The sequence below is a fragment of the Hippopotamus amphibius genome, chromosome 11 (genome assembly GCF_030028045.1).
Source record: "Hippopotamus amphibius kiboko isolate mHipAmp2 chromosome 11, mHipAmp2.hap2, whole genome shotgun sequence".
Classification (NCBI taxonomy): domain Eukaryota; kingdom Metazoa; phylum Chordata; class Mammalia; order Artiodactyla; family Hippopotamidae; genus Hippopotamus; species Hippopotamus amphibius.
Genome location: NC_080196.1, coordinates 94228624 through 94255664, shown reverse-complemented (window position 1 = coordinate 94255664; position 27041 = coordinate 94228624). Strand labels below are relative to the sequence as shown.

The 27041-nt window shown below is 37.7% G+C and overlaps 1 protein-coding gene across 1 annotated transcript in view; it reads right to left on the bottom strand.

The window, feature by feature from the left end:
• The window catches only part of DCC (DCC netrin 1 receptor), a 798936-nt gene that overhangs the window by 61097 nt on the left and 710798 nt on the right, over positions 1-27041 (bottom strand). Inside the window, exons 25-26 of the mRNA XM_057698213.1 lie at positions 22233-22459; positions 17544-17660 (exon numbers count right to left, since the gene is read on the bottom strand). Coding sequence (XP_057554196.1) covers positions 17544-17660; positions 22233-22459 — 344 coding nt within the window. The remainder of the gene's footprint in view (positions 1-17543; positions 17661-22232; positions 22460-27041) is intronic.

Sequence of the window (27041 nt, the reverse complement as noted above, 5' to 3'; positions counted from 1 at the left end):
TCCTGGTTGGAGCTGAATAAATCTGAATAGAGAAACATAAAGTAATTTGGCAAGCCACAGATTCTGTATAAGTTAGAGCTGAACCCAAGAGACTAAATTTATATTCCAGTTCTGAGTCTTTCATTACCGAAGAAAAGAAATTTTACTTTCTATGAGTTTTGCATTTTGCCTACTGACCTGGGTGCAAAAGTTCTGCAAATAATAAAAGTCCTTAAAAAAATATTAAATCTGTTGTATGTCTCTGCTTCTCAGAAATTCGCATTGTTCTATTCCCTGACATGAAACAGAATAGTCAGTATTCCCAAGCTTTGGTTTTGAAGTATATTTTGATCCATGATTCATTTCTAAAATGGCACAGACATCTACCCTTAGTTATAAAACTATTGTTGCAAAACTAATCATTTTGAAATACCTTGGATCCAACACCATGTATTGAAGTGCATTTTGGTATTTTCCCTCTACATGTCAGTTTTGAGAGCCAGAAACCCGCGAGTGCGCGCACGCACATACACACGCCCTCACACTACAATTCAAGGCATTCACTGCACTGCTCTGTTTATGTAAAACAGCTCAGAGAACGATATCATCAAGCATTTTCAATACATCTCTGCTCTGTGGCCAACTATGACAAGAAATCTGTTCTGACACAACTTGCTGACAACTGAATTTATATCTCATACTGACACACAGAGATTTTTCAAGTGGAAATTCCCTCATCAAATTACTTAGTTCCCTGAACAGGGCACGTTGATATTCAAAAACTTTTACAACATTAAAAAAAAAAAAAGCTGTAAATGTTAGCACTAAATGCTACCTATAGGAGATTTTATTTTTAAAGCTACAATGTTAAGAAATAAAGCTCTCTGTAGACATTTCTCACCATGATACTTGACAGATTTGAGAGATTTGTTGAGGAGGAAAGGTGGACAAATAGAAGAGTAAAGATAATATTTTGAAGTGCAAAGACTTTAAGTGAAATGATTTCTCATTCTGCCTCTCTTTAGCATCTCTCATTGGCAATGGCCTATATGTACTCTGGACTATTTGGAAATGTAGTGTCCATTGCCCTTGATAAATATTCTAATCTTCTTCACATTTTCAGGTGTCCTTTGACAAGCAGTTGTCGCTGGATGGCAGCCACGAGTATCCGTAACCTCCACCTTTAGGAAAATAGTGACCATTCACAACGATGTGTTTTGCATTTATTCTTAACATGGTGGTAAAGAGCCCAAACCCTGAGGTCAGACTGCCTGGGTTCATTAGCCAGCTCTGCCACTTGGTAGTGAATAAATGTCATAGCCAGTATCTAAGATGCCTTCCATTGATTCCCTCCTCATGTATTCACATCCTTGTTGGATTTTCCTGCCACAATTCACCAGGGTTGGTCTGGTGACCAAAGAATGCAACGGAATTGATGGTATGTCACTTCCAAAATTAGGTTAAATGAGATCTCTCTCTCTCTCTCATCGTTCACTCTGGAGGAAGCCAGGAGTCATGTCTTGGGGACTCTGAGCCAGAACTGTCTGGCTAAATCACTCCTGTATTCCTGACCTCAGAAGCTGTTGTAAAAATAAATGGCTGTTTTATGTTGCTACACTTTTGGGGTAATTTGTTATGCAGTAGTAGATAACTATACATTCACTTGAGAGGATATATAAGCTCTCGATTTCTCGGTTTTCTCATCTGTAAAGTGGAGATGATCATGGTACCAACTCTATGGTATGGTTCTGAGGAGTAAAGAGAACATCCACATAAAAGTACAGCAGGGTGGGGCGGTCAGGAGTCAGCACTGAGGAAATGTGGATTATTGATATTAATCTGCTAGGCTCCACTCGATCTGCCCCAAGACTGAACTGAATATCATTCAATAAGAAATACTGTTTAAAACAGCCTTCTTATATTTCTATGACTTTGATTATGGTGATTGCTTCAGGGGTTTATACATATGGCTAAACTTACTAGACTGTACACATTAAATATGAACAGTTTTATATAAATAATTATATCTCAACAAAACTGTTTAAAGATAAGTACAATTTTTTAAAAAAATAACCACTTAAAATAAAAGCCAAGAAATTTCCAAAGATACTGAAAATTACTGTCATCAAAATATAATTAGTTCTATTAAAAATGCTACCTTACATTTGAAAGAGGAATACAATACATTCAGATAGAGGCAACTAAATAGTAGTTTTTAGCTCAAATTTGAACTTGAGGGAATTATGACACTGTAAGATTTATGAGATTGGAGGAGGAAAATAACTGGAATTATGATTATGAAATCAAATCTGGGTTCAAATTCTGGTTCTGTCATTTATGAGCTAAGGGAAGGCCCTTAATTTATCTAAGTCTATATAGCTGGCCCATTTTTCATGAGGTTTTTACACACTTTACAAGATGAGATATGATCTGGAGGTGACTGGACCAGTGGCTGCCATAGGGCAGCTATGAAAATGTCCTAAGATCTAATGTGAGCAGGGAACTTTAAGACTCTTAACAGCATCCTACAGCCTTTGCTCACTTCCATCTGGCCCTTCTCAACTGAGATCTCAAATGAGATATGGTATGAATTCCAGAAATCTTAAATAGTTGTGAACATCTGAGTGTTCACTTTGACCCCATGAACATCAGACAGAGGAGACTGCAGGAAAAGAAGACTCTGCTTTGGGGCCAGAGGAATCCTTTGAGAAGAGGCTGAGGCATCACACAGCTTCCTTCTCTGCAGACCAGTGACTTTCCCAGGACACTGGGAACCCATCTGCTTTAATCTTTTATGTTATCCCAGACCACCCAAAAGACTTGACTCAGATGAGAAAGGTCCTGGAATAAAAGGTAGTGCATTTATCTGAAGAAATCTCTAAGATGTGAGGAATTAAGGAAGAATTGGGTAACATAAATCTGAAAAAGTGAGGGATTTTCTAGGTCCATCTATGTTGCTGCCAATGGCAATATTTCATTCTTTTTTATGGCTGACCTAGAGAATATTATACTTAGTAAGCCGGACAGGAAAAGACAAATACTATATGATATCATTTTTATGTGGAATCTCAAAATAATACAAATGAATCTATATATAAAACAGAAACAGACTCACAGAAAGAGAAAACAAACTTATAGTCACCAAAGGGGATAGGGAGGGAGGGACGGACAAATTAGGAGTATGGGATTAACAGATACAAACTCTTATTCATAAAATAGATAAGCAACAAGGATTTACTGTATAGCACAGAGAATCATTCAATATCTTGTAATAACCTAAAATGCAATATAATCTAAAAGAACTGAATCATTTTGTTATACACTTGAAACTAATCTACTATTGTAAATGAACTATACTTCAACTGAAAAAAAAAAAAAAGCAATGGATCTCTATTTTTCATATTTCTCTAGGAAACCTTTCTGAAAGCTGTGTTTGTATTCCTTTTGTACTCCATCACCTAAAATTTTCACCAACTCTTTGTCAGGTCCCTTCTTGATTATTCTTTTATCTCTGATAATCAAACTTTTTTTTTTTTTTTGCCTTGTAAAATCCTCCCTAAAAATACAATTCTGTATTCCCCATAGGTACCATTTTGAACTTAAAGGCCATACCTTGACCATGTCTGCACAATCCTACTGACCTGCTGATTTGGATAATGCAGTAGAATTATTAATCCATGAATTTTATTTAAAAGGTCATTTGCTTATAGAACTATCAAGAAATGACCTCTGTTATTTCAACCTACATTCAGTAACAAGTGTTATACAAAGTACTGTATATAGCACTGTGGGAGTTATAGGGATACATAAAAAATATTCCTCCTGCAGAAATTCATAGTAAGACGAAGAATGAAGTATGACATTCAAGACTCAAAGAATAAAAAACTGATCGTAATAATGCTATCAAGTACTGTTTGGAATCATATCTTAGGTAATGATATCATTTCTAATGCACATTTAAATTAGCTTTGAACTGTCTGCACCTTGCCACTGCTCCCACAGTTCTGAAGAGCTGAAAATTTGTATGCACTGGTGTTTGTGGTACTACAACAGTTGTTTGCACTTATTACACTAAGAAAGCATTCTCGGTCAGATGCAGGAACCCACAAGGTGATGGAATAAATGTCCAGTTCCAGAGGCCCACTGAGCTGGGACCAGTCCAAAGATACTGGCTTCTCATACTGTGTATGTAAGGATCAGACTAAGATTCTGATTTGGAATCCAATATTTCAGAGGTTAGGAAACTGGCCTCTCACAGGCCAGCCCCTACCAATGTCCATCTATTTATAAGAGAACACGCTGGTAATATAGCACCTCAAGTTAAGAGAATCCTAGCTTTTAAAATCTGCTTTTTCTCATGCAGCTTTGTTTTACTTTTCAGTAGCTTCTCCAATGTATTGTTTGAGTTGTGCAGTCAAGTGACTAAAGCAGATAGTGGGGATGGAGAAAAAAAGGGGTTGGTTCTCACTGTGAATGTTCTAGAAAGCCCCCAAATCAGTAGCCACAGCAGCATCCAAGCTATCCCCAAAGCAAAACTGTATGTTTTCCTTTGCCTCAGGTTTTTTTAATAGCCTCTAGTTTAACTTTTTGAGATTTTGTTTTTCTTTAAAGGCTGATTTTACATTTTTCCTTCAAATATTTACGAGGAAAGAAAATGCTGAAAAAAAAAGAAATTCAAGAGGATTTTACCCAACAAACTCTCATAGAATAAATTATTAAAATTATACAATGATGTGGTCTTATAGGGTGTCTGCTTTCATCCTATATCCTTCCTGGTTTTGATTCCTCACCTCTCCTCTGGCATTTTACGTAAGAAAACACAGGTTGAAAATGGAAAGGAAATCTTTCCAAGGCCAAACAAATAGTTAGGTTCTATCGAGTAATAAAATGCCGAAACTGTAAGAAAATCTACATCTCTCCAGGAACTGCTCTCAGCCAAAAAATGTCGCTCACCCAACTTATGCCTTACTTCCTAGGAGCAGCCCACGTCAAAGACTACAGCATCGCCCCCTCCCTGCCCCCCACCTCATTTGGGACAACACGGAAGGACAATCCCAGCACCAGAACAACCTGTAGGGTCAGCTGAGGCCTTCATTAAACTGCATCATCAATTCAATATCTCCCTGCCAGCAATGCTGCATCCTTTACCCTCATAGGTGTTACCCCAGAAAGCACTTGCTAATAAATCTCCTGTTTTCCAATCTCTATTCAGAGTTTGATTCCTGGAAACCCAGCATGTGACTCTTACCTATCCTTGAAAAAATAAGGAAAGTTATACCTGATGCTTCTGATTTCTTGTAATTAATTTAATATATAGTAAGAAAAATATTTAAAATAATTCTTTGGCCATTGTAACCACAGTCACTTTTTGCTACCGTTTTATAGGAAAGAGCACTGGACTGAGGAAATCAGAATATCTGGGTTCTAATCCTGCCTATGCTGTCAGCTGGTGTGCTTCTCATGGGCATCAGCTTACTTAGCTGTGAAGTGTGTTTAGGGTAAGAAGTAGCATATGCCACACCATGTTTTCAACCAAGAAGCAAAATCTTAGACAAATAAGCAGATTTTGCACTTCAATGAAATTAAATACCATTTCCCGTGGGTTTTAAGAACTAAAAAACACTTCGTATAGTTTATATTTTATCTGGTAATTATCATTTTACAGAACATGGTGAGCAATGTCAAGGAAGAGAGGGGAAATAATCTTACAAAAAAAGCGATTCTTAAGTGGAACAGCAAACATCTTTATACATGTGACTAGAAACCCAAACTATGCTATGATTTGATTTATACAAGACTTGATTCCCCAGTAAATCCAAATAATTGCTAGTGGGGCTATCAGTAAATGTATCTACTATTCTGAATGAAATCATAACTCTGCCAAGATGCAGATCTACACGTTTTTCAGCCTAGTTATCAAAGGCCTATCAAGCATGTCAGTTGCAAAGAACCCATTTTATTTATCAGAAAGCCTAGGAATTTATTTTAAACTCAGCTTGGATTATATGTTGAAGTCATTTTCTCTTGTTAGATAGAGTTCTACTGACAGAGTTCAGAGCCAACAAAGAATGTAATGTGACAACGTAATTTCAAAAGCTCTATATTCTATTGACTCATTTCTTATTGAAGTTTTATTTAAATGTAATATACATATTAAAACCTGAATATCCTCAGTAGTGTTCAGTGATTTTTCAGAGTGAAATGTCTTATAACCATCATCCAGGGCATGAAATGGAACTTTATCAGAAGCTGCCCCATGATCACTTCTGGTAACGAACCACCTCTCATCAAAAGTAACTACTCCATGGGCTTCCTAGGTGGCGCAGTGGTTGAGAATCCGCCTGCCAATGCAGAGGACACGGGTTCGATCCCTGCTCCAGGAAGATCCCACATGCCACGGAGCAACTAAGCCCGTGCGCCAAAAAAAAAAAAAAAAAAAAAAAAAAGTAACTACTCTTTTGAATTATAACCCCATAGGTTATTTTGTCTCTTTTGGACTGTAAGTAAGTTGAATCATATAGCTGCTTTAAGTTTCTGTCTTGCGACATTCCATCTGTGAGCTTCACCATATTGTTTGTATCGTTTTAGTTTGTTCATTTTCATTGCTACGTGGTATTCCATTCTGTGAATATATTATATGCATTACAAAGTAATGAAGATATGATGAGTAGTGTTGCCAAAAATATTCTTATACATGTCTTTTGGTGAGCATATTAGGTGTTTCTGCTGGATATATACCCAAGAGTGGAATATAACTAGGTATGGAATTGTTAGGTCAGAGTATCCTTGTACATTTTATACATTTATTTAACTTTAAAATCACATATGCATGCCTTATATAATAAATTAATAAAACAAATAAATTAGTAGTCATTAGGGCCTACATTCATGTAGAGTAAGACACTAGGAATAAGAGAAGTTTTGTTTTAGGCACAGAGTAACTCGGAGCTTGAGGTGACAACATGAAGCAGCAGAGTGAAGTCAATAGACTGAGCACAGGTTTTGGGTTCAGACTCTCAGAACCTTAGTTTCCATGTTTGTAAAGTGGAGACACTAAAGTAAAAAAAAATTTTTTTTAAATGAATACAAATAATATAAGGTATCTTTATCCTTAGAAAAGCAGTACACTATAGGGGCTCATAGGTTGCCCACTTATGTCCCAGAATAAGTTTCTTAAGCTGTCTGAACTCTGTTTCCCATCTGCAAAATCAGGATAATCTCACTACGTGAGAATGTTATAAGGGTTGAATGAAATAATAATTAGCAAGATATTTAACAAGTGAATAATACTTAGAAGTTCTCAATACTTGTTAGATTTCCTTTCATTTCTCTTTCTTTCTAAGCATATTATTTCCTTTCTTCTTTAATGAAAACAAATTTTTTTTTTTTTTTTTTTTTTGGCACACGGGCTTAGTTGCTCCGTGGCATGTGGGATCTTCCTGGAGCTGGGATCGAACCCGTGACCTCTGCATTGTCAGGCAGATTCTTAACCACTGCGCCACCTAGGAAGCCCCTAATGAAAACAAATTTTAACTACCCTTAATATATCAAAAAATTTTACTTGAAGATATTCTATTTATAATGGCTAAAAAAGAGCCCTAAAACACTAGTGTGTTATAAACACAAGGCATTCTTATAATACATTTATTTATTCATGCAGTCATTCATTTGACAGATATTTGGCAAGTACCAATTATGTGCTAGGTATTGAGTTACACAATGTGTGAATATGAAAATGAATTAGTATATACCCTCCCTATCATGTAATACACGATTTGTTAGAGAAGAGAAGGTTTGGACTTGAATATCTAAGCATATGAGGCAGCTATATGGAATTAATGCCACAAAACTGTTAAAAAGAAAGGTTATTTGCTGGGTGGGTGACTCACGAGCTGGAGAACAGTTATACCGCAGAAGTCCAGAGGGTTCTGAGCCCCACGTCAGGCTTCCTAACCTGGAGGTCCAGCAACAGGAGGAGGAATCCCCAGAGAATCAGACTCTGAAAGCCAGCAGGATTTGATTGCAGGACCTCCACAGGATTGGGGGAAATGGAGACTCCACTCTTGGAGGGCACACAAAAAAGTGTGCTCACCAGGACCCAGGGGGAAGGAGCAGTGACCCCATAGGAGACTGAACCAGACCGACCTGCTGGTGTTGGAGGGTTGCCTGTGGAGGTGGGGGGTGGCCGTGGCTCGCCTAGGAGACAGGGGCGCTGGCGGCGGGGGTTCTGGGAGGTGCTCATTGGCATGAGCCCTCCCAGAGTCCACCATTAGCCCCACCAAAGAGCCTGTAAGCTCCAGGGCTTGGTTGCCTCATGCCAAACGACCACCAGGGTGGGAACACAGCCCTACCTATTGGCAGACAAGCAAATTAAAGTGTCACTGAGCCCCAACCACCAAATAGGATTAAAGTTTTACTCAGCTCTGCCCACCCAGCCCAACCCACATCAGTCCCTCCCATCAGGAAGCACACAGGAGCCTCCCAGAAAGCTTCCTCCACAAGAGGGCAGACAGCAGAATCAAGCAGTATCAGCAGTACTTCATCTTGTGGAACTGAAAATCACAGCCACAGAAAGACAGAGAAAATGAAAAGGCAAAGAATTTGAACCAGATAAAGGGACAGGATAAAACCCCAGAAGAACAACTAAATGAAGAGGAGATAGGTACTCTTCCAGAAAAAGAATTCAGAATAATGATGGTGAAGATGATCCAGGACTTTGAAAAAAGATTGGATGCAAAGATCGAAAAGTTGCAAGAAAAGTTTACCAAAGACCTAGAAGAATTAAAGAACAAACAAACAGAGATATGTAACACAATAACTGAAATGAAAAATACACTAGAAGGAACCAATAGCAGATTAGCTGAGGCAGAAGGGCGAATAAGTGACCTGGAAGACACAATGGTGATCATCACTGATGCAGAAAAGAATAAAGAAAAAAGAATGAAAAGAACTGAAGACAGCCTAAGAGACTTCTGGGACAACGTTAAATGCACCAACATTTGCATTATAGGGGTCCCAGAAGGAGAAGAGAGAGAGAAAGGACCTGAGAAAATATTGGAAGAGAATATAGTTGAAAACTTCCCTAACATGGGAAAGGAAATAGCTACCCAAGTCCAGGAAGTGCAGAGAGTCCCAGGCAGGATAAACCCAAGGAGAAACATGCCAAAACATATAGTAGTCAAACTGACAAAAATTAAAGACAGAGAAATGTTATTAAAAGCAACAAGGGAAAAACGACAAATAACATACAAGGGAACTCCCATCAGGTTAACAGCTGATTTCTCAGCAGAAACTCTGCAAGCCTGAAGGGAGTGGCATGATATATTTCAAGTGATGAAAGGGAAGAACCTACAACCAAGAATACTCTACCCAGCAAGGATCTCATTCAGATTTGATGGAGAAATCAAAAGCTTTACAGACAAGCAACAGCTAAGAGAATTCAGCACCACCAAACCAACCCTACAACAAATGCTAAAGGAACTTCTCTAAGCGGGAAATGTAAGAGAAGAAAATGACCTACAAAAACAAAAACAAAACAATTAAGAAAATGGTAATAGGAACATACATATCGGTAATTACCTTGAATGTAAATGGACTAAATGTACCAACCAAAAGACACAGACTGGCTGAAAGGATACAAAAACAAGATCCATATATATGCTGTCTCCAAGAGACCCACTTCAGATCTAGGGACACATACAGATGGAAAGTGAGGGAATGGAAAAAGATATTCCATGCAAATGGAAATCAAAAGAAAGCTGGAGTAGCGATACTCATATCAGATAAAATAGACTTTAAAAAATATTACAAGAGACAAGAAAGGACACTACATAAGATTGAGGAATCAATCCAAGAAGAAGAGATAACAATTACAAATATATATGCACCCAATATAGGAGCACCTCAATACGTAAGGCAAATGCTCACAACTATGAAAGAGGAAATCGACATAGTGAGGGACTTTAACACCCCACTTACACCAATGGACAGATCATCCAGACAGAAAATTTATAAGGAAACACAAGCTTTAAATGATACAATAAATCAGCTGGATTTAATAGATATCTATAGGACATTACATCCAAAAACAGCAGATTACACATTCCTCTCAAGTGCGCATGGAACATTCTCCAGGATAGATCACACTTTGGGTCATAAATCAAGCCTTGGTAAATTCAAGAAAATTGAAATCGTATCAAGCATCTTTTCTGACCACAGTGCTATAAAATTAGAAATCAATTACAGGAAAAAAACTGTAAAAAACACAAGCACATGGAGGCTAAACAATACGCTACTAAATAACCAAGAGATCACTGAAGAAATCAAAGAGGAAATCAAAAACTACCTAGAGACAAATGACAATGAAAACACAATGATCCAAAACCTATAGGATGCAGCAAAGGCAGTTCTAAGAGAGAAGTTTATAGCAATACAATCCTACCTCAAGAAACAAGAAACATCCCAAATAAACAATCTAACCTTACACCTAAAGAAACTAGAGAAAGAAGAGCAAACAAAACCCAAAGTTAGTAAATGGAGAGAAGTCATAAAGATCAGAGCAGAAATAAATGAAATAGAAACAAAGAAAACAATAGCAAAAATCAATGAAACTAAAAGCTGGTTCTTTGAGAAGATAAATAAAATCGATAAACCTCTAGCAAGACTCATCAAGAAAAAGAGGGAGAGGACTCAAATCAATAAAATTAGAAAGGAAACAGAAGAAGTTACAACGGACACAGCAGAAATAAAAAGCATCATAATAGACTATATGCCAATAAAATGGACAACCTGGATGAAATGGACAGATTCTTAGAAAGATATAACCTTCCAAGACTGAATCAGGAAGACATAGAAAATACGAACAGACTAATCACAAGTAATGAAATAGAAATTGTGATGAAAAATCTCCCAACAAACAAAAGTCCAGGACCAGATGGATTCACAGGTGAATTTTATCAAACATTTAGAGACGAGCTAACACCCATCCTTCTCAAACTCTTCCAAAACATTGCAGAGGAAGGAACAATCCCAAACTCATTTTATGAAGCCACCATCACCCTGATACCAAAACCAGACACAGATACTACAAAAAAAGAAAATTCAGACCAATATCACTGATGAATTTAGATGCAAAAGTCCTCAGCAAAATACTAGCCAACAGAATCCAACAACACATTAAAAGGATCATACACCATGATCAAGTGGGGTTTATCCCTGGAATGCAAGGATTCTTCAATATATGCAAATCAATCAATGTGATACACCATACTGACAAATTGAAGGATAAAAACCACATGATCATCTCAATAGACGCAGAAAAAGCTTTTGACAAAATTCAACACCCTTTTATGATAAAAACTCTCCAGAAGGTGGGCATAGAGGGAACCTACCTCAACATAATAAAGGCCATATATGACAAACCCACAGCAAACATCATCTCAATGGTGAAAAACTGCAAGCATTCCTTCGAAGATCAGGAACAAGGCAAGGATGTCCACTCTCGCCACTACTATTCAACATAGTTTTGGAAGTCCTTGCCACAGCAATCAGAGAAGAAAAAGAAATAAAAGGAATCCAAATTGGAAAAGAAGAAGTAAAACTGTCACTGTTTGCAGATGACATGATACTATACATGGAAAATCCTAAAGATGCTACCAGAAAACTACTTGAGCTAATCAATGAATTTGGTCAAGTTGCAGGATACAAAATGAACACACAGAAGTCTCTTGCATTTATATAGACTAACAATGAAAGATCAGAAAGAGAAGTTAAGGAAACAATCCCATTCACCATTACAACGAAAAGAATAAAATACCTAGGAATAAACCTAACTAAGGAGGTGAAAGACCTGTATTCAGAAAGCTATAAGACACTAATGAATGAAATCAAAGAAAACACAAACAGATGGAGGGACATACCATGTTCTTGGATTGGAAGAATCAACATTGTGAAAATGACTATATTACCAAGCAATTTACAGATTCAATGCAATCTCCATTGAATTACCAATGGCATTTTTCACAGAACTAGAACAAGAAATTTTATGATTTGTAGGGACACACAAAAGACCCCGAATAGCCAAAGCAATCTTGAGAAGGAAAGACGGAGTTGGTGGAGTCAGACTTCCTGACTTAAGGGTATGCTACAAGGCTACAGTGATCAAGACAGTGTGGTACTGGCACAAAAACAGAAATATAGATCAATGGAACAGGATAGAAAGCCCAGAGATAAACTATGGTCAACTAATCCATGACAAAGGAGGCAAGGATATGCAATGGAGAAAAGGCAGCCTCTTCAATAAGTGGTGCTGGGAAAACTGGACAGCTACATGTAAAAGAATGAAATTAGAACACTCCCTAACACCATACACAAAAATAAACTCAAAATGGATTAAAGACCTAAATGTAAGGGCAGACACTATAAAACTCCTAGAGGAAAACATAGGAAGAACACTCTTTGACATAAATAACAGTAAGATCTTTTTTGATCCACCCCCTAGAGTAATGGATATAAAAACAAAAATAAATAAGTGCAACCTAATGAAACTTCAAAGCTTCTGCACAGCAAAGGAAACTATCAGCAAGATGAAAAGACAACCCTCAGAATGGGAGAAAATATTTGCAAACCAATCAACAGACAAAGGATTAATCTCCAAAATATATAAACAGTTTATCCAACTCAATTTCAAAAAAACAAACAACGCAATCAAAAAATGGGCAGAAGACCTAAATAGGCATTCTCCAAAAAAGACATACAGATGGCGAAGAGGCACATGAAAAGCTGCTCAACATCGCTAATTATTAGAGAAATGCAAATCAAAATGACAATGAGGTATCACCTCACACTGGTTAGAATGGGCATCATCAGAAAATCTACAAACAGTAAATGTTTGAGAGGGTGTGGAGAAAAGGGAACGCTCTTGCACTGCTGGTGGGAATGTAAATTGATACAGCCACTATGGAGAACAGTATCGAGGGTCCTTGCAAAACTAAAAATAGAACTAACATCTGACCCAGCAATCCCACTACTGGGCATATACCCAGAGAACACCATAATTCAAAAAGACACATGCACTCCAATGTTCATTGCAGCACTATTTACAATAGCCAGGACATGGAAGCAACCTAAATGTCCATCAACAGATGAATGGATAAAGAAGATGTGGTACATATATACAATGGAATATTACTCAGCTATAAAAAGCAATGAAACTGGGACATCTGTTGAGACATGGATGGACCTAGAGACTGTCATACAGAGTGAAGTCAGTCAGAAAGAGAAAAACAAATATAGTATATTAACACATATATTTGGACTATAGAAAAATGGTAGAAATCACCTGGTTTCCTAGGCAGAAAGAGAGACACAGATGTAGAGAACAAACATATGGACACCAAGGTGGGGAAAGCTGGGAGGGTTGTGGGGGGAATGATTTGGGAGACTGGGATACCAAATTGTACATGCTAAATATATGCAGTTTATTGTAAAAAAAAAAAAAAAACAAATAAAAAATTTAATAAAAAAACAAAACAAACAAAAACAAAAAAACAAACAAACAAAAGAGAAAGGTTATTCAAACATGAGAAAGAAAGCCCTCATTTCTGGATAGAGTAATCAGAGAGGAAAGAATTTAGGAGAGCATCAATACCTCTCTAGTCTTTGAAAGATAGATTGAACTGTGTGAAATTAGAGATAGTTACCGAATCATTCCGAAAGGGAAAAAAATATTCTGAAAGAAAATCAAATAAAGGGCAATGCATATTTGTGGATTGGCGATTAGTCTGATTTAGCAAGAGTGTAACATAGCAACAGGAAACTAGAAATGTAGACTTAAATCTGGTATGTGGAGGGGTTTGTCGTTTTTTCTTGGAAGACATTGAGGAGCCACTGGGAAAATTTATGGAGTGGAATGTCATAGTTAAGTTGTTTTAGCATGAAATTTAGCAAGGGGGAAACAAAGAAGTCTGGAAGACACTATGGAGAGGAAGACTAGTTATACAGCTGTTTTGACAGTTCAGGTGTGAGGCCATAAAGAAGAATAAAAATATGATTCTTGGGAATGGGAAGGTAGCCAGAGATTCAGAAGATATTGTGGAAGAAAAAAAAAATCAGTGGGATATGGGAACTTATTAGATAAGGAAGTTATGTATGGGAGAGAAAGGCCCACAAAGATTCTGAAACACCATGATTTTTAAGAAGAAAGCTACAGAAGATCGACACAGAAGGAACTTAGTTACAAGAGGAAAGCGGCTGGAAGGAAAAAAAAAATAGAGGCAGCTGAGTGTACAGGGTCTCTCTATGGGGTGAAAGAAAAGAAAGAAAAAGGACAATAGCTTCACAGAGGCCTGCAGCTGGGAGTATAATGATTAAGAGTGCAGGACTCTGAAGCCAGACCTTCTGAGCCCAAATTTTGGCCCTGCCACTTACTTGTTATGTGACCGCAAGCTAGGTACTTAAACTCTCCAAGCCTCAGTTCTCTTATTAGTAAAACAGGCACGACAATAGTATCTAACCCATGAATTGAACAGTTGGAATTTATTATAAATTCCATGTAAGTTTTTACACTTATTATAGTAAAATTGAGAGTTATATTGAAACATAGAGGAAACATGACTTAAGGTAGGTAGACAGACACAACCATTAGTTCATTCATTTGGCTACACTGTATTGAGTGCCTACTGTGTGCCAACCTCTGTTCTGGGGATTGAGGATATGAAGTGATGAAAGCAGGCAAAATCCCTGCCCTCATAGAGTTTACACTAAAATATGGAAAACAAATAATAAATAAACAAACACAATAAAGCAAGTAGGATAGTTATATACATTAAGAAAAATGAAGCAGAATAAAGAGGGCAGAGAGTGACCAAGCAGGCTATTAGGCAATGGTCAGGGAAGATCTACATTCCCTTCTGGTGGTGGAAGTTGAACACAGACCTGAAAAAAATGAAGGAAAAGCCAAGTAAATATCTATGAAAAGAGATTCCAGGCAAATAGGACAGTAACTTAAAAGTCCCTGAGTTGGAACGTGTAATATTATCCAAGGAACGGAGAGGAGAGTTATGTGGCTGAAATAGATTATAGAGAGGAGTAGCAGGAGACAATGTGAGAGAAATGCCAGAGGCTGGATCACATGGTGCTGTATAGCACATGGTAAAATCACTGGATTTTGTTCTACATGTGATGGTAAGTCAAGAGGAGTAACACAATCTAATTCATATATTGAAAAGCTGTAAATAACTTACTGTGGGGTCAACAGCTAAAGAAAAGAAAATAGTTACAAGCTTACAGCTATAGTCTATAATCTATAAGAGATGGTAGTGGCTTGGATAAAGGCAGAACAGCGGAGAGGGGAAAAGTGGTCAGATCTGGGACAGGTTTTGAAAGCAAGAACTATAGGATTTGGTGAAAGATTAGATTTGGGATGTGAGGAAATCAGAATAAAGAAGCATGAAACTAGAGTTAACAAGAGTAGATGGATAAACAGTGGTACCATGTAGTGAATGGGAAAAATAATAGGAAAATCAAGTTTGGAGTTGGGGAGAGGAAATTATAAAAGAGCAAGATTTCCATTTGAAGTATACCTGGCTTGCCTATTCGATAGCCATTTGGAGAAGGTGAGTCAATGTTTTACATGAACACTGATGTGGATTTCAGGAAGAGATTAAGCTAGATAAAATTTAGGATAAAATTTAGGATTCATGAGTATTTAAATGGCATTAAAGCCATTGGTACTAGATGACAACATCTAAGAAACTAGTGTAGATAGGAGACAGCAGCTTGAAGACTGAGCCCTAGGGTACTCTCTGGCTCTCAGAGATTGGGAAGAAAAGGAGGAATAAGTAAAGGACTGAAAAGGAGGAGCTAGTGAGATAGGAAGAAAAACAGGGGCATTTAGAATACTACAGCCAAGTGAAGAAAGCATTACAGGAAAAAATAAAGAGAAGCTATATTAAATTTTGCTGAGCATCGGAGAATTGACCAATCGGTAAGACAATGTGGAGATTATTGATTATCTCGGCAAACATGGTTTCAGTAGAGAGGGACTGTGGAAATGTTATTAAAACTAATAAGGAAAATTAAAAGAGGAAAAAGTAAGTATAGACAATTTTTAAAAGAGTTTTTCAGGAAAGGGGAGGAATGGACTTTGTTTGGAAGGGCAAGTGGTTCCAGTGAAGATACTTTAACACGGGAGTTATGAGATAATGTTCATATTCTTATCGGAGTTACTAGTAGAGGGAAAACTGATGATGCAAAAAAGTGAAGGGGTAATTACAGAAGAGTCCCTAAGTGAGGATGAAGGGATGTCCTCAAGGGAAAGAGCTGGCCTTAGAAAGGAACAGAAGCAGATCAACTAGATTTGATGGGTAGATAAGGATATCATTTCTGAATGCTTCTCTTTTCTTGGTGATATAAGAAGCATGCTTATTAGCTGGGAGTGGGGAAAGGAGAGAAGTATTGGGAGTCAGAAAAGTAAGAACAGATATAAGACGTTCATCTTATAAAGTGAGACAATGAATGATTAAGAGAAATGAGTGGCATTTCCAAATAGATGACAGCTCACCTTGAATTTGTGGTCATAAGTACCCAGTAAACAGGTTACATGTTTTTCTCCAGATAAAGTCAGCTATTAGAGCACATGATCAATGTTGGTAGAGGTGGTGATTTAACCAGGGTTGAGTTTTTCAGGTGAGTATGATAGGGAAGAAGAACCAAGGGAGATGAGGGGGTTTGCAAGAAACTGGAGGTAATAACTGATGATGGATTGGAAGCTGACTTTGGATGGAAATGAAGACATGAGGAAGATGAAGGACAATGAGAAGGTTGCAGAGTAAATGGATTGGAGGTCCAAGTTGGATTGAAAAATTGTTGGCAAGGGGGCAATAAAATAAGTGACAGGGATGTAATATGGTGCTAGAAAAAGGGATGATAGAAACTGACATTCTGTAGTGGGTGCAATTATTGGTTTAGTGTGTGACATGGAATTGATGAATTGAGGTGGGAAAGAGCTAATATTACAGGGAACATCAAGGAACTAACATCAGATGGATTATCTGCATGGATACTGCAATTACCAAGATTGATCATAGAAGTAACTGGAAAGGAAGTGATTCCCAGATACTAATATCTTCAGTGAATGTGGGAGTAGAAAACATGAAGAGGGTATTAAGTGATTATCTCAGTATTTGCTTCAAGGGTGCTAGATTATTTAAGTCTGAAAACTGGACTTATTAAAAAAGGTGAAAAACCCATGAAGGTGGTCATTAGAACAAGATCCATAATGACAAAAATTTCACTCTTTTTACATCAATTCATATTTTTTTATAATTCCTTAAATATGTATCAACTGATTGCCAATAGATCATTTGATTGTGTACAACAAATACAACAGTAATAGTGAAAATTCTAACTTCCAAATATAAATGATATGATTTTACTCATTCTTCATTATGTCCACTTGCCCAGAAAGTTCAGAGAAAACTCTAATTAGGTTTTGGTAATTGATAGAGAAAAGATACAAACAGACAGCACTTCACTGCTCCACTGTGGTACCCATGGTCACTCACCAGGATTGTTGGACTGGGCATCCACAGGAATCATGAGCTTGGCCCGGGTGGCTCGGCGTGCAGCCAGTGACCTCTCCAGGGTCGACATGGAGCTCCCTGCTTCTTCTGTGTCTTGACCTAAAAAACAAACAATACTCCTGAGTATTAATGATGCAACACTTCATTTCGATTCAGGAACTCCAATGCCTTTTTCGTTTCATTGACGTTTTAAATAATAATATCTATGTTTTTTGTTATCCAACCGATATGCTCTCATTGTACAAACATTAATAAAATGTACCATCACCTCATTACCCAGAAAGAACCATTATTATTTTATGTATAATTTTTGCACATGTATGTATATTGAAAGCAAGAGAGTATATATTAATATATTTATTTCAAAAATGGCATTATACTATACATACTGTTTTTGTAGCCTTCTTTATAAGATAACATAAAAATCTTTTTCTGTCAATAAATAAGTCAGCAATATAATTTTTTAACAGCTCCACAATATTCAATTTTATGAATTTATCACAATCTTTGCAACCCATACTTAAGTCCCAAAGACATTAAATCTTATTATAAAAACACAGGAAATAGACTACATTCTTCCAAAGAATGGTTAGGTATCACTATACAAATTGATTATAATTCCATAAAATGTCATACTAAAGAGTCATAAAAAATAATAAGAAAGAATGATATATGGAGATTTGAAAATTTAATAAAAATATATGTTGAAAAATAAAGCTGAAATTCTGAATATTATGTATCACTAAAAAGTGTATGATTCATTAATATGAAGTTTTGCTTTTTTTCCCTTAAATGAAGTATAGTTGATTTGCAATATTATATTAGTTTCAGGTATACAGCATAGCAATTCAGTATTTTTATAGGTTATACTCCATTAAAAGTTATTCAAAATAATGACTATAGTACCCTGTGCTATGCAATATATCATTATTGCTTATCTAGTTTATACAGAGTAGTTTGTATCTCTTAATCCCATATCCTTATTTTGCCCCTCCTCCCTTCTCTCTTTCCACTGATAACCACTAGTTTATCTTCTTTATCTGTGAGTCTGTTTCTGTTTTGCCATGTACATTCATCTGTTTTATTTTTTAGATTCCACAAATAAGTGACATCATACACTACTTGTCTTTCTCTGACCCATTTCAGTAAGTATGATATTCTCTAGGTCCATCCACATAACTGCAAATGGCAGAATTACATTCTTTTTATCACTGAGTAATATTCCATTGTATATGTATACCACCTCTTCTTTATCCGTTCGTCTGCTGATGGACACTTGGGTTGCTTCCATATCTTGGCTATTGTAAATACTGCTGCTATGTACAATGGGTGCATGTATCTTTCAAATCAGTGTTTTTGCTTTGCTCTGGATAAATACCCAGGAGTAGAATTGCTGAATCACATGGTAATTCTATTTTTAGTTTTTTGAGGAACCTTTACACTGTTTTCCACAGTGGCTGCATTAATTTACATCCCCACCTACAGTGTACAAGGATTGCCTTTTCTCCATATTTTTCCCAACATTTGTTATTTGTAAACTTTTTCATAATAGCCATCCTGAAAAGTGTGAATTGATATCTCATTGTGGTTTTGATTTGCATTTCTTTAGTAATTAGAGATGTTGAGCATCCTTTTATGTGCCTATTGGCCATCCATATGTCTTCTTTGGAAAAATGTCTAATCAGGTCTTCTGCCCATTTTTTGATTGGGTTGAATTTTTTTTTTGATATTGAGTTGTATGAGCTGTTTATATAATTTGGATATTGACCTCTTGTTGGTAATATCATTTGCAAACATATTCTTTCATTTGGTAGGTTGTCATTTCATTTTGTCAATGTCTTGTGGGTTTTTGTTTTTGTTTTCTGTGCAAAAGCTTTTAAGTTTAATTAGGTCCTGTTTGTTTATTTTTGCTTTTATTTCTTTTGTCTTAGGAGACAGGTCCAAAAATATATTGCTACCATCAAAATCAAAGAGTGTTCTGCCTATGTTCTCTTCCAGGAGTTTTATGGTTTCAGATCTTACATTTAGGTCTTTAATCCATTTTGAGTTCTTGTATATGGTGTGAGGAAATCTTGTAATCTCATTATTTTACATGTAGCTATAAAGTTTTCCCAGGACCACTTATTAGAGAGACTGTCTTTTCTCCATTGTATATTCTTGCCTCCTTTGTTGTAGATTAAATGACCATAGATGTGTGGGTTTATTTCTGGGCTCTTTATTCTGTTCCATTGATCTACATGTCTCTTTTTGTGCCAGTACCATGCTGTTTTCATTGCTGTGGCTTTGTAGTATAGTCTGAAGTCAAGGAGTCTAATATCTTCAGCTTTGTTCCTTTTTCTCAAGATTGTTTTGACAATTTGGGGTCTTTTGTGGTTCCATATAAATTTTAGGATTATTTGTTCTAGTTCTGTGAAAAATGTTGTGGATATTTTGACAGGGATTGCATTAAATCTACAGATTGCTTTGGGTAGTATTTTAACAATATCAATTCTTCCAATCAGAGTTTTGTCCTTTTAACCAGGACAACACAGAGAGCACTTCATGCACTGTCAATTTAACAAACAGGATTTCAAGTGCTACTTTCCCTGTTGTTATAGAACTGGCAAGTAGGTCCTCAAATTAAAGACAAATATGTGCAAGTATCCTCTCATTCTGAAGAAAACAGCCATCATTTGGAGTTAAGCTTTTCCCGAGACTTAGGAAGAGACATCAAAACTTGTCTCACTGACCTCAAATGTCATCTGAGCATATAAATGATAAGGGGAAAATTGAGGAGGAATCCTAGAAATCACTAGCAAAAACTTTTGAGGGTTGAGAGACAATTTTATTGCCTCAAGTGAGGCAAAGGTGCTCTCCCTTCCTGATATCCAGTATGGAAAAAAATTACAAGAATGAACACCTATAGACTGTTGAGGTTCTCGCAAAAGAAGCTTTCATTCATTCTCCAGGTAGAAGCTTATTCAGGCAGCAGGCTTGCTGGTCTACCTTGTGTCTATTTAAACAGAGGAAGAAGTAATTGAAGAAATCAAGGCTGAGAGAGGGGCAGCGTGGATTACAAGCTCTTTCATCATTTGGCCTGTCAAAGATATAGGAGCTTCCTCTGGGTCAAGTGGGCACTTGGAAAGTTGACCAGGCTTCAGTCCTCTTGCTGGAATTCACCTAAGTGCAACTGACCTACCAGAAGAGCAGTTAGGTTGACAGAGCTATTCCTGGTTAAGCCCTGACTTGATATCTCAGGTCACAGAATTGGCCAGAGGAGGTATCCCACAGGGTCTCATAAAGAATTCATATTGTATTTCTTAAGAGACTGAGAATTTGGATGGTCCATGTGCCGAGAAAGTCAGTGAAGAACTTCAAACTGTGCTTTCTTCCTTCCCACTTTGCCTTTCTCCTCCCATCTTTTTTTTTCCTCCCCTCTCCTGTCCCACAAAACCAGGAAGAGCAGATAAGTAGGAAAAATGGGTAAAGGTGCTTCTGTAACAGAATAAGTCCCCTCCTTCTTTCCCACCCCCATCACTCCATTTTACTCCAAGGTGCTAGAGGATTTAAAAAAACAAATTGTGATCCCTAGTCCTCAGAGCTAAAAGCATGATTGGCTGTAATGGGAAAATAATCCTTAATTTAAATTTCAGATTAAAATTTTTAATTGAGCTGGACTGTAGTTTAATCACTGAAAGTGACAGAGAAGTTAGTGACTCTGCTTGAGATATTATTTAAAGTCTAGAAAAGGAATACTCAACCCATGATTAAAAATAAGCAATTAAAGTCCTTGTTTAAACAACTCTGTAAGAAGGTCTAGTCAATCAGTTACATATTTAAACAACTAAAATATTTTAATTTGGCTTAAAAACAACAGCTACTCATTCTAGAAACACACATCATGAGTAGATCAAGAGATCTTTTGATGGGAGTACTGGGTTGATTATTCAACTTCCCATAAGCATTTTGAAACTATGAAGACCCACAGAAAGTGAAATATCTTACCACCACTTTCTGGATTCCTTAGTTATTCCTGGACATAGATTGTTCTGCACCAAACCATTAAACAGCAGGCTTTTTTCTTCAGATCACTTTGTACACCAATAGAGACTTCAGAGAGACTCCAAGACTACATTAGTGATCATATACTATGATTGCACAGGGATGATAGTTGCTCTCCATGGTAATCAAGGCAAAGTAACAGAATAGTTGGTGTTTTCATACTTCAAGTGTCCCTGAAGTGATTTTTTAAAGTAAGGAATTGACAGCAAATTTAATATTAACTTTTCACAAACGTAGGGAACTAAAATATGTACAAAGAGCTTCAAATTTTGCCTTGACAAAACTTTTATTCAAGATGTAACAAAAAGCAATCGGTTCATTTAGCCTTCACATTTCAATATGTCCCAATGGTATCGTCTCTTACCTCTTAGAAGTTGCAAGTCCCAACTGCATCACCTCTTACCTCTTAAAAGTTTCAAGAAGTATTACAATTATAAAAGGGAGTCAACAAGATGATGGAAAAGAAAGTAAACCTAGTTAATCAACCCAATTTACATCAGATTATTTTAACTATTGGTAAATGACCTGCTAATTAGTGGGAACGATACATTCACAAAAGAGGGAGTAGAGAGCTCCTCTGTGGGGTTCAGAGTGGGATGTTTTTCCTGATGCCAGAAAGATGAGAGTTACCTGAATGAGAAGTGCTTTTGCTCCCCAGTTGGGTTTCTGACTGGCTGTGACTGACTGGCGTGAGGTCTTGGCAACTCTGGATGGGGGAGTCCCTTCCTGTAGGGTCAGTGCCTGATGGCTTCTCGATATTTTTCATCTCCATTTCTTCATGATGGATCCAAAGATCAGGAGGCCGGAGGTCCTTCTGACTGCCCTTCCTTTTGCCAACACTGTGGGTGGCCCGTTTCCTATGGAACAAAATTAGAAGGCAAATGTGAGTGCCTTTATTCAATGGTCCTTCCTTTTTTTTTTCCCTCAGTCAATTCAAGTTAGAAGCAGGGAAGGAAACAAAAGCACTCCCAGGAGGAAACCTGTGAAATAAAGGAATTGGCAGACTTGTCTTGGCTGCCTTTCCTCTTCTGCCCTGGAGCTTCACCATATTACAGGAGATGTGGTACTGAATCCCCAGGGCCGCAGCTGCCTGCCAGAGAGTGCCTTACTCCAGCTTCCCCTGCTGCAGATTTGAGCACAAAGTGACAATGGGTTAGATGCAGCCATATGCCAATCTTCGGAGCTAGGCATAAGGTACCCAACTGCAACATCTGTTTAGGAGATAAATGACAGAGTTGCTTCAAAAGGGCAAATAGAAATAAAAAGGCCAGAATTTGTGCCAACAGCCAAGATTGGGGCTTAGAGGAAAGTCTATAGCTCAGCTGTCCAATTTCATGTGCAATTGAGAAGCTGGCTGTTTGAAGACAAAAGGCTGCACGAGTATATTCTTAGGAGAATAAAATACTTTCGTCTTGGAGTTACTAAGTGTCTGGATTCAAACACAGTAAGACCCATCCTTTGAAAAGTGAAGAAGCCACTTTGGAAGTGTGCTTCAAATGTTTCTTATTTTCCTCAATTAGAATTTAGCAATCATTAATTTATTTTTCAGTTGGTAGTCTCCTCGTAGGGCTAGTGAGACTCCAATGTCCCCTGCATGCGGAGTCCAGATCTTGATGCTCCTGTTAGCCGTTCTCTACAGCAGGGGTCATGAAGGCCATGGCCTGAAGGCCAAATCCTCCACTGCTTATTTTTGTGTGTTTTTCTGTGGTTGTTGTTTTGTTTTTTTAAGATTTTACTTTTGTTTCAGTTGACATTTTGGTCAAAAGCACAGAACAGTGAATGTTTCAGTGGCTCACTGTTAGGGTTACAAGCAAAATTCTTAGGTCAAACAGTTACAGTATCCCGCATCAGTTATTTCACATTAAGTGTGGGTTGTAAAAAAAAAAAAAAAAATCAGTGCTGTGCTTGAATGGAGCACAAACAAGATAAACATTTTAATGTAATAACAGTGAAACCTAGCACCTTTAAAATAAATACTGTAAGTACAAAGGTATCATTTCCATGGGGGGAGAATCCAGTTCACCATCAGTGCAAACGAAAAGCAGCATTTTCAAAGCTGAATTAAATTTGTGTAAACACACACCCACCTGCCACTCGGCCTCATATGGAGAATATGCACTCCTGTTGCACCCTCCCCACTTAGGACTGAAAAGAGCTCCTCTGAGTCTCTTTTTGATTCCGTATCAGAAAACTGCCCTGACTCCTAGGCCACGGGCTAGGAAGACTTACGTGCAGCACAAGGAGATCAAAACGTTCGAGCAAGACGAGCTCTTCTTCAGACGGGCCAACTGCTAACACTTCCAGCCACCCCTGGAGCCTCCCAGCCCAAGGGTGCCTGTGGCCACAGGCCTACCTGGTGTGACCTTGACTTCACTGGGGGCGTCTGAGCACAGAGCTCCTGAGCGGCATGAGGAATGGCGGCCTACGTTCCCCACAGCTGATACCAATTTGCAAACAGAGCATGTAGGCCAATCGGGATAATTAAAAACATTTGTGATTCTTAACCCATTGTGACCAAAGGGTTATAAAGCAGGGAATGTCTACGTGTTAGGTCTTCCTCTTCTCAATATTCTCAAACATTAATGATTAGTCCTTTCCAGTGTGGTTTTTACATCACTTACAAAGTTACATTTTCTTTCTCGTGAGCGCTCCATCTTTTACATGGAAACTTGGAACTTCAGGTCTTACTTTTAACAAGTACAGCCAGATATAAACAGAAACACTGAAAAGCAGTAGAATTTCTACAGCCAGAGTGTGGATAATTTTTGACTTACCCTCATACTTGCATTACAGTGTTAGCATATGCTAATGGCTAGATGTTTTTTCTAAATCATTCAGCATTTACCAACTGTCCAGACCGAAGATCATTTCCAAGCAGTAACGTTCTGACTACAACTTTTCCAGTTGCATGTGCAGCATAGTTTACTCTGTTCCCAAATGCTCGTGGAAGGACCTGCTTGCTCGGCTGTCCCCAGCGCTGAATGGGCTTTGTAGACACACAATGCCTAAGGATCATGGTCACCAGCAGGATGCTGAAAATGGTTCCCAACACCACCAGGTTCTACCCACGCAGCACTGCACGCGGCTGGCTCTGCTCTGGCGGCTCCACAGTGGAGGGGCTCGGGTCCTCTTCCTGCCCCAGCAGGAGGCCACACAGTCCCAGGCACAGCCACTGCCACACTGGACTCAGCATCTTCCCTGGCTGGCAGTAGAGAGCTCCACTGCCTATTTTTGTAAATGAAGTTTTATTGGAATCCTGCCAAGCTCATTCGTTTTCGTACTGCATTGTTGAAGAGTTGCAGCAAAGACCATATGGTCCACAAAGCCTAAAATATTTACTTTGGGGCCCTTTTCAGAAATGGTTTTCCACCTCTGCTCTACACTTTTATAATTTTTTAAATCTCCACTTGTAGCTTCTGCTTCTTTTAAAATAATAATATCTCTTCCTAAGGCAGAATTCAGACAGTTAAAATCTAACTTTTGGCAGAAGCCCAGACAAGTACCTCTTTCTCACTTTCCTCACTTGCAATGAATGGTTTAAAAGGATAATGGCTTTCATGTGAGCTAAATGGTTCAAACACACTACTCTCAGTGGAGACTCTTTGTAACCTGTGCAAGGCCACTGAGAGTAGCTGATTTCCCAATTGCTGGATAAGATGCTTTGTACATATTAGGCAAATTAATAAATGTTTAGTAGTGTGATTTGTTGAATTTTTGTTAACATTCTTTTTTCTTGTCTTTCCTGAAGCATGCTGATAAGGATAAAAAACATCCTCTTTAGTAGTTTAGTGGAGAAATAATGCTGGGTTTTCTGCTCTAATATTTTCCCAACAAGTACCTGCACTTTGCTGATTTTCTGGCAGCAGCCTCACACTGACTCTAGACAATGGTCTGTAATATCCCCCACATCATTTTCTTGTGTTTAAGGTAATAACTCTTTTGCTAACCATTTATTCCCTGAATTCATTTCCTTACACTTCACCTGCCCATAGTAAATGAGGCTATAGCTCATATATAGCTCCTTATGTAATCCATCTCTGGCCACTTAGAAGAATTTAATGTAATTTTCAAACTTGGAGATTTCACCCCGTTATCTTTCTTTTTAACACATCAAAACGCTAAATAACTTAAAACCTAGTGCCCACATGACTGCATACAGAGACACACCAGTTCCCAAATCCAGGACAAGATCGTCAGAATGTCTATGATAACTCAATATTTAAATAGCTTGTGGTAAATAAGTTTGTCAAATAATTTTTGAAATTAGAAGGAAATGATGAATTCTGGTTTGCCTTACTTACATTCATGCCTCATTCATTCATTTATTCATTCATTCATTTCCCAGTCCCTAGACCTCAGTACCAAACATCCCCAGGCATATTCTATTAAAAAAAAAAGTTCTGGGACTTCTCTAGTGGTCCAGTGGTTAAGACTCCATGCTCCCAATGCAGGGAGCCAGGTTCAATCTGAGATGAGGGAACTAGATCCTGCATGCCACAACTAAGAGTCCACATGCCACAACTAAGAAGTCTGCATGCCACAACTAAAGATCCCACATGCTGCAACTAAGACCCAGTGCAGCAAAAATTAAGTTCTAAACTTGATTGAGGTAGAAACTTTTTAGTATGATTTATAATCTCCATCTGGAAAGAAATTATCATTCTTGATAAAATGTATAAGCATTTTTCAGATGGATTTTAATCAGATCAAGACCTTTTCTGAGAAGTTGTTCATCTACCCAGCTGACAGACATCAAGAATCCAAATATCTCTATTTTTTTAGATTCTTTGCCCACATAAATCATTACAGAGTACTGAGTAGCATTCCCTGTGCTATACAGTAGGTCCTTATTAGTTATCTATTTTACATATAGTAGTGTATATGTGTCAGTCCAAATCTCCCAATTTATCCCTCCCCCTCTTTATAACCATAAGTTTGTTTTTCACATCTGTGACTCTATTTCTGTTTTGTTAACACTCGACTCAATGTAATGACCTATATGGGAAAAGAACCTAAAAAAAGATTGGATATACATATACGTATCACTGATTCACCTTGCTGTACAGCAGAAACTAACACAATATTGTAAATCAACTATATCCCAATAAAAATTTTAAAAAAATCTAAAGATCTCTAACAGACTTTATTCCCTTTTCGTATATATTCTATGAAAGAGCATCTAACCAATTCTGTTTTCTACAATGTCTCTTATCAAGAGAGAAAGCTTTGGCCTTGGAGAGGCCTCCCTCCCCTGTTGATAGTAGCCCAGTGGTCCAAGTAGCAGTGTTGTAATAAAACTGACATCTACTCATAACTAAATTGTGTGAAATTTGTCTTAAAACCTGTAGGAACAGCTGTAACCTCAACCTTTTGTCCATCTGCTGGTTCCCTGGCATAAGGACTGCTGCCCATTTTGGTCCACAGTTCCTCTATCTCACC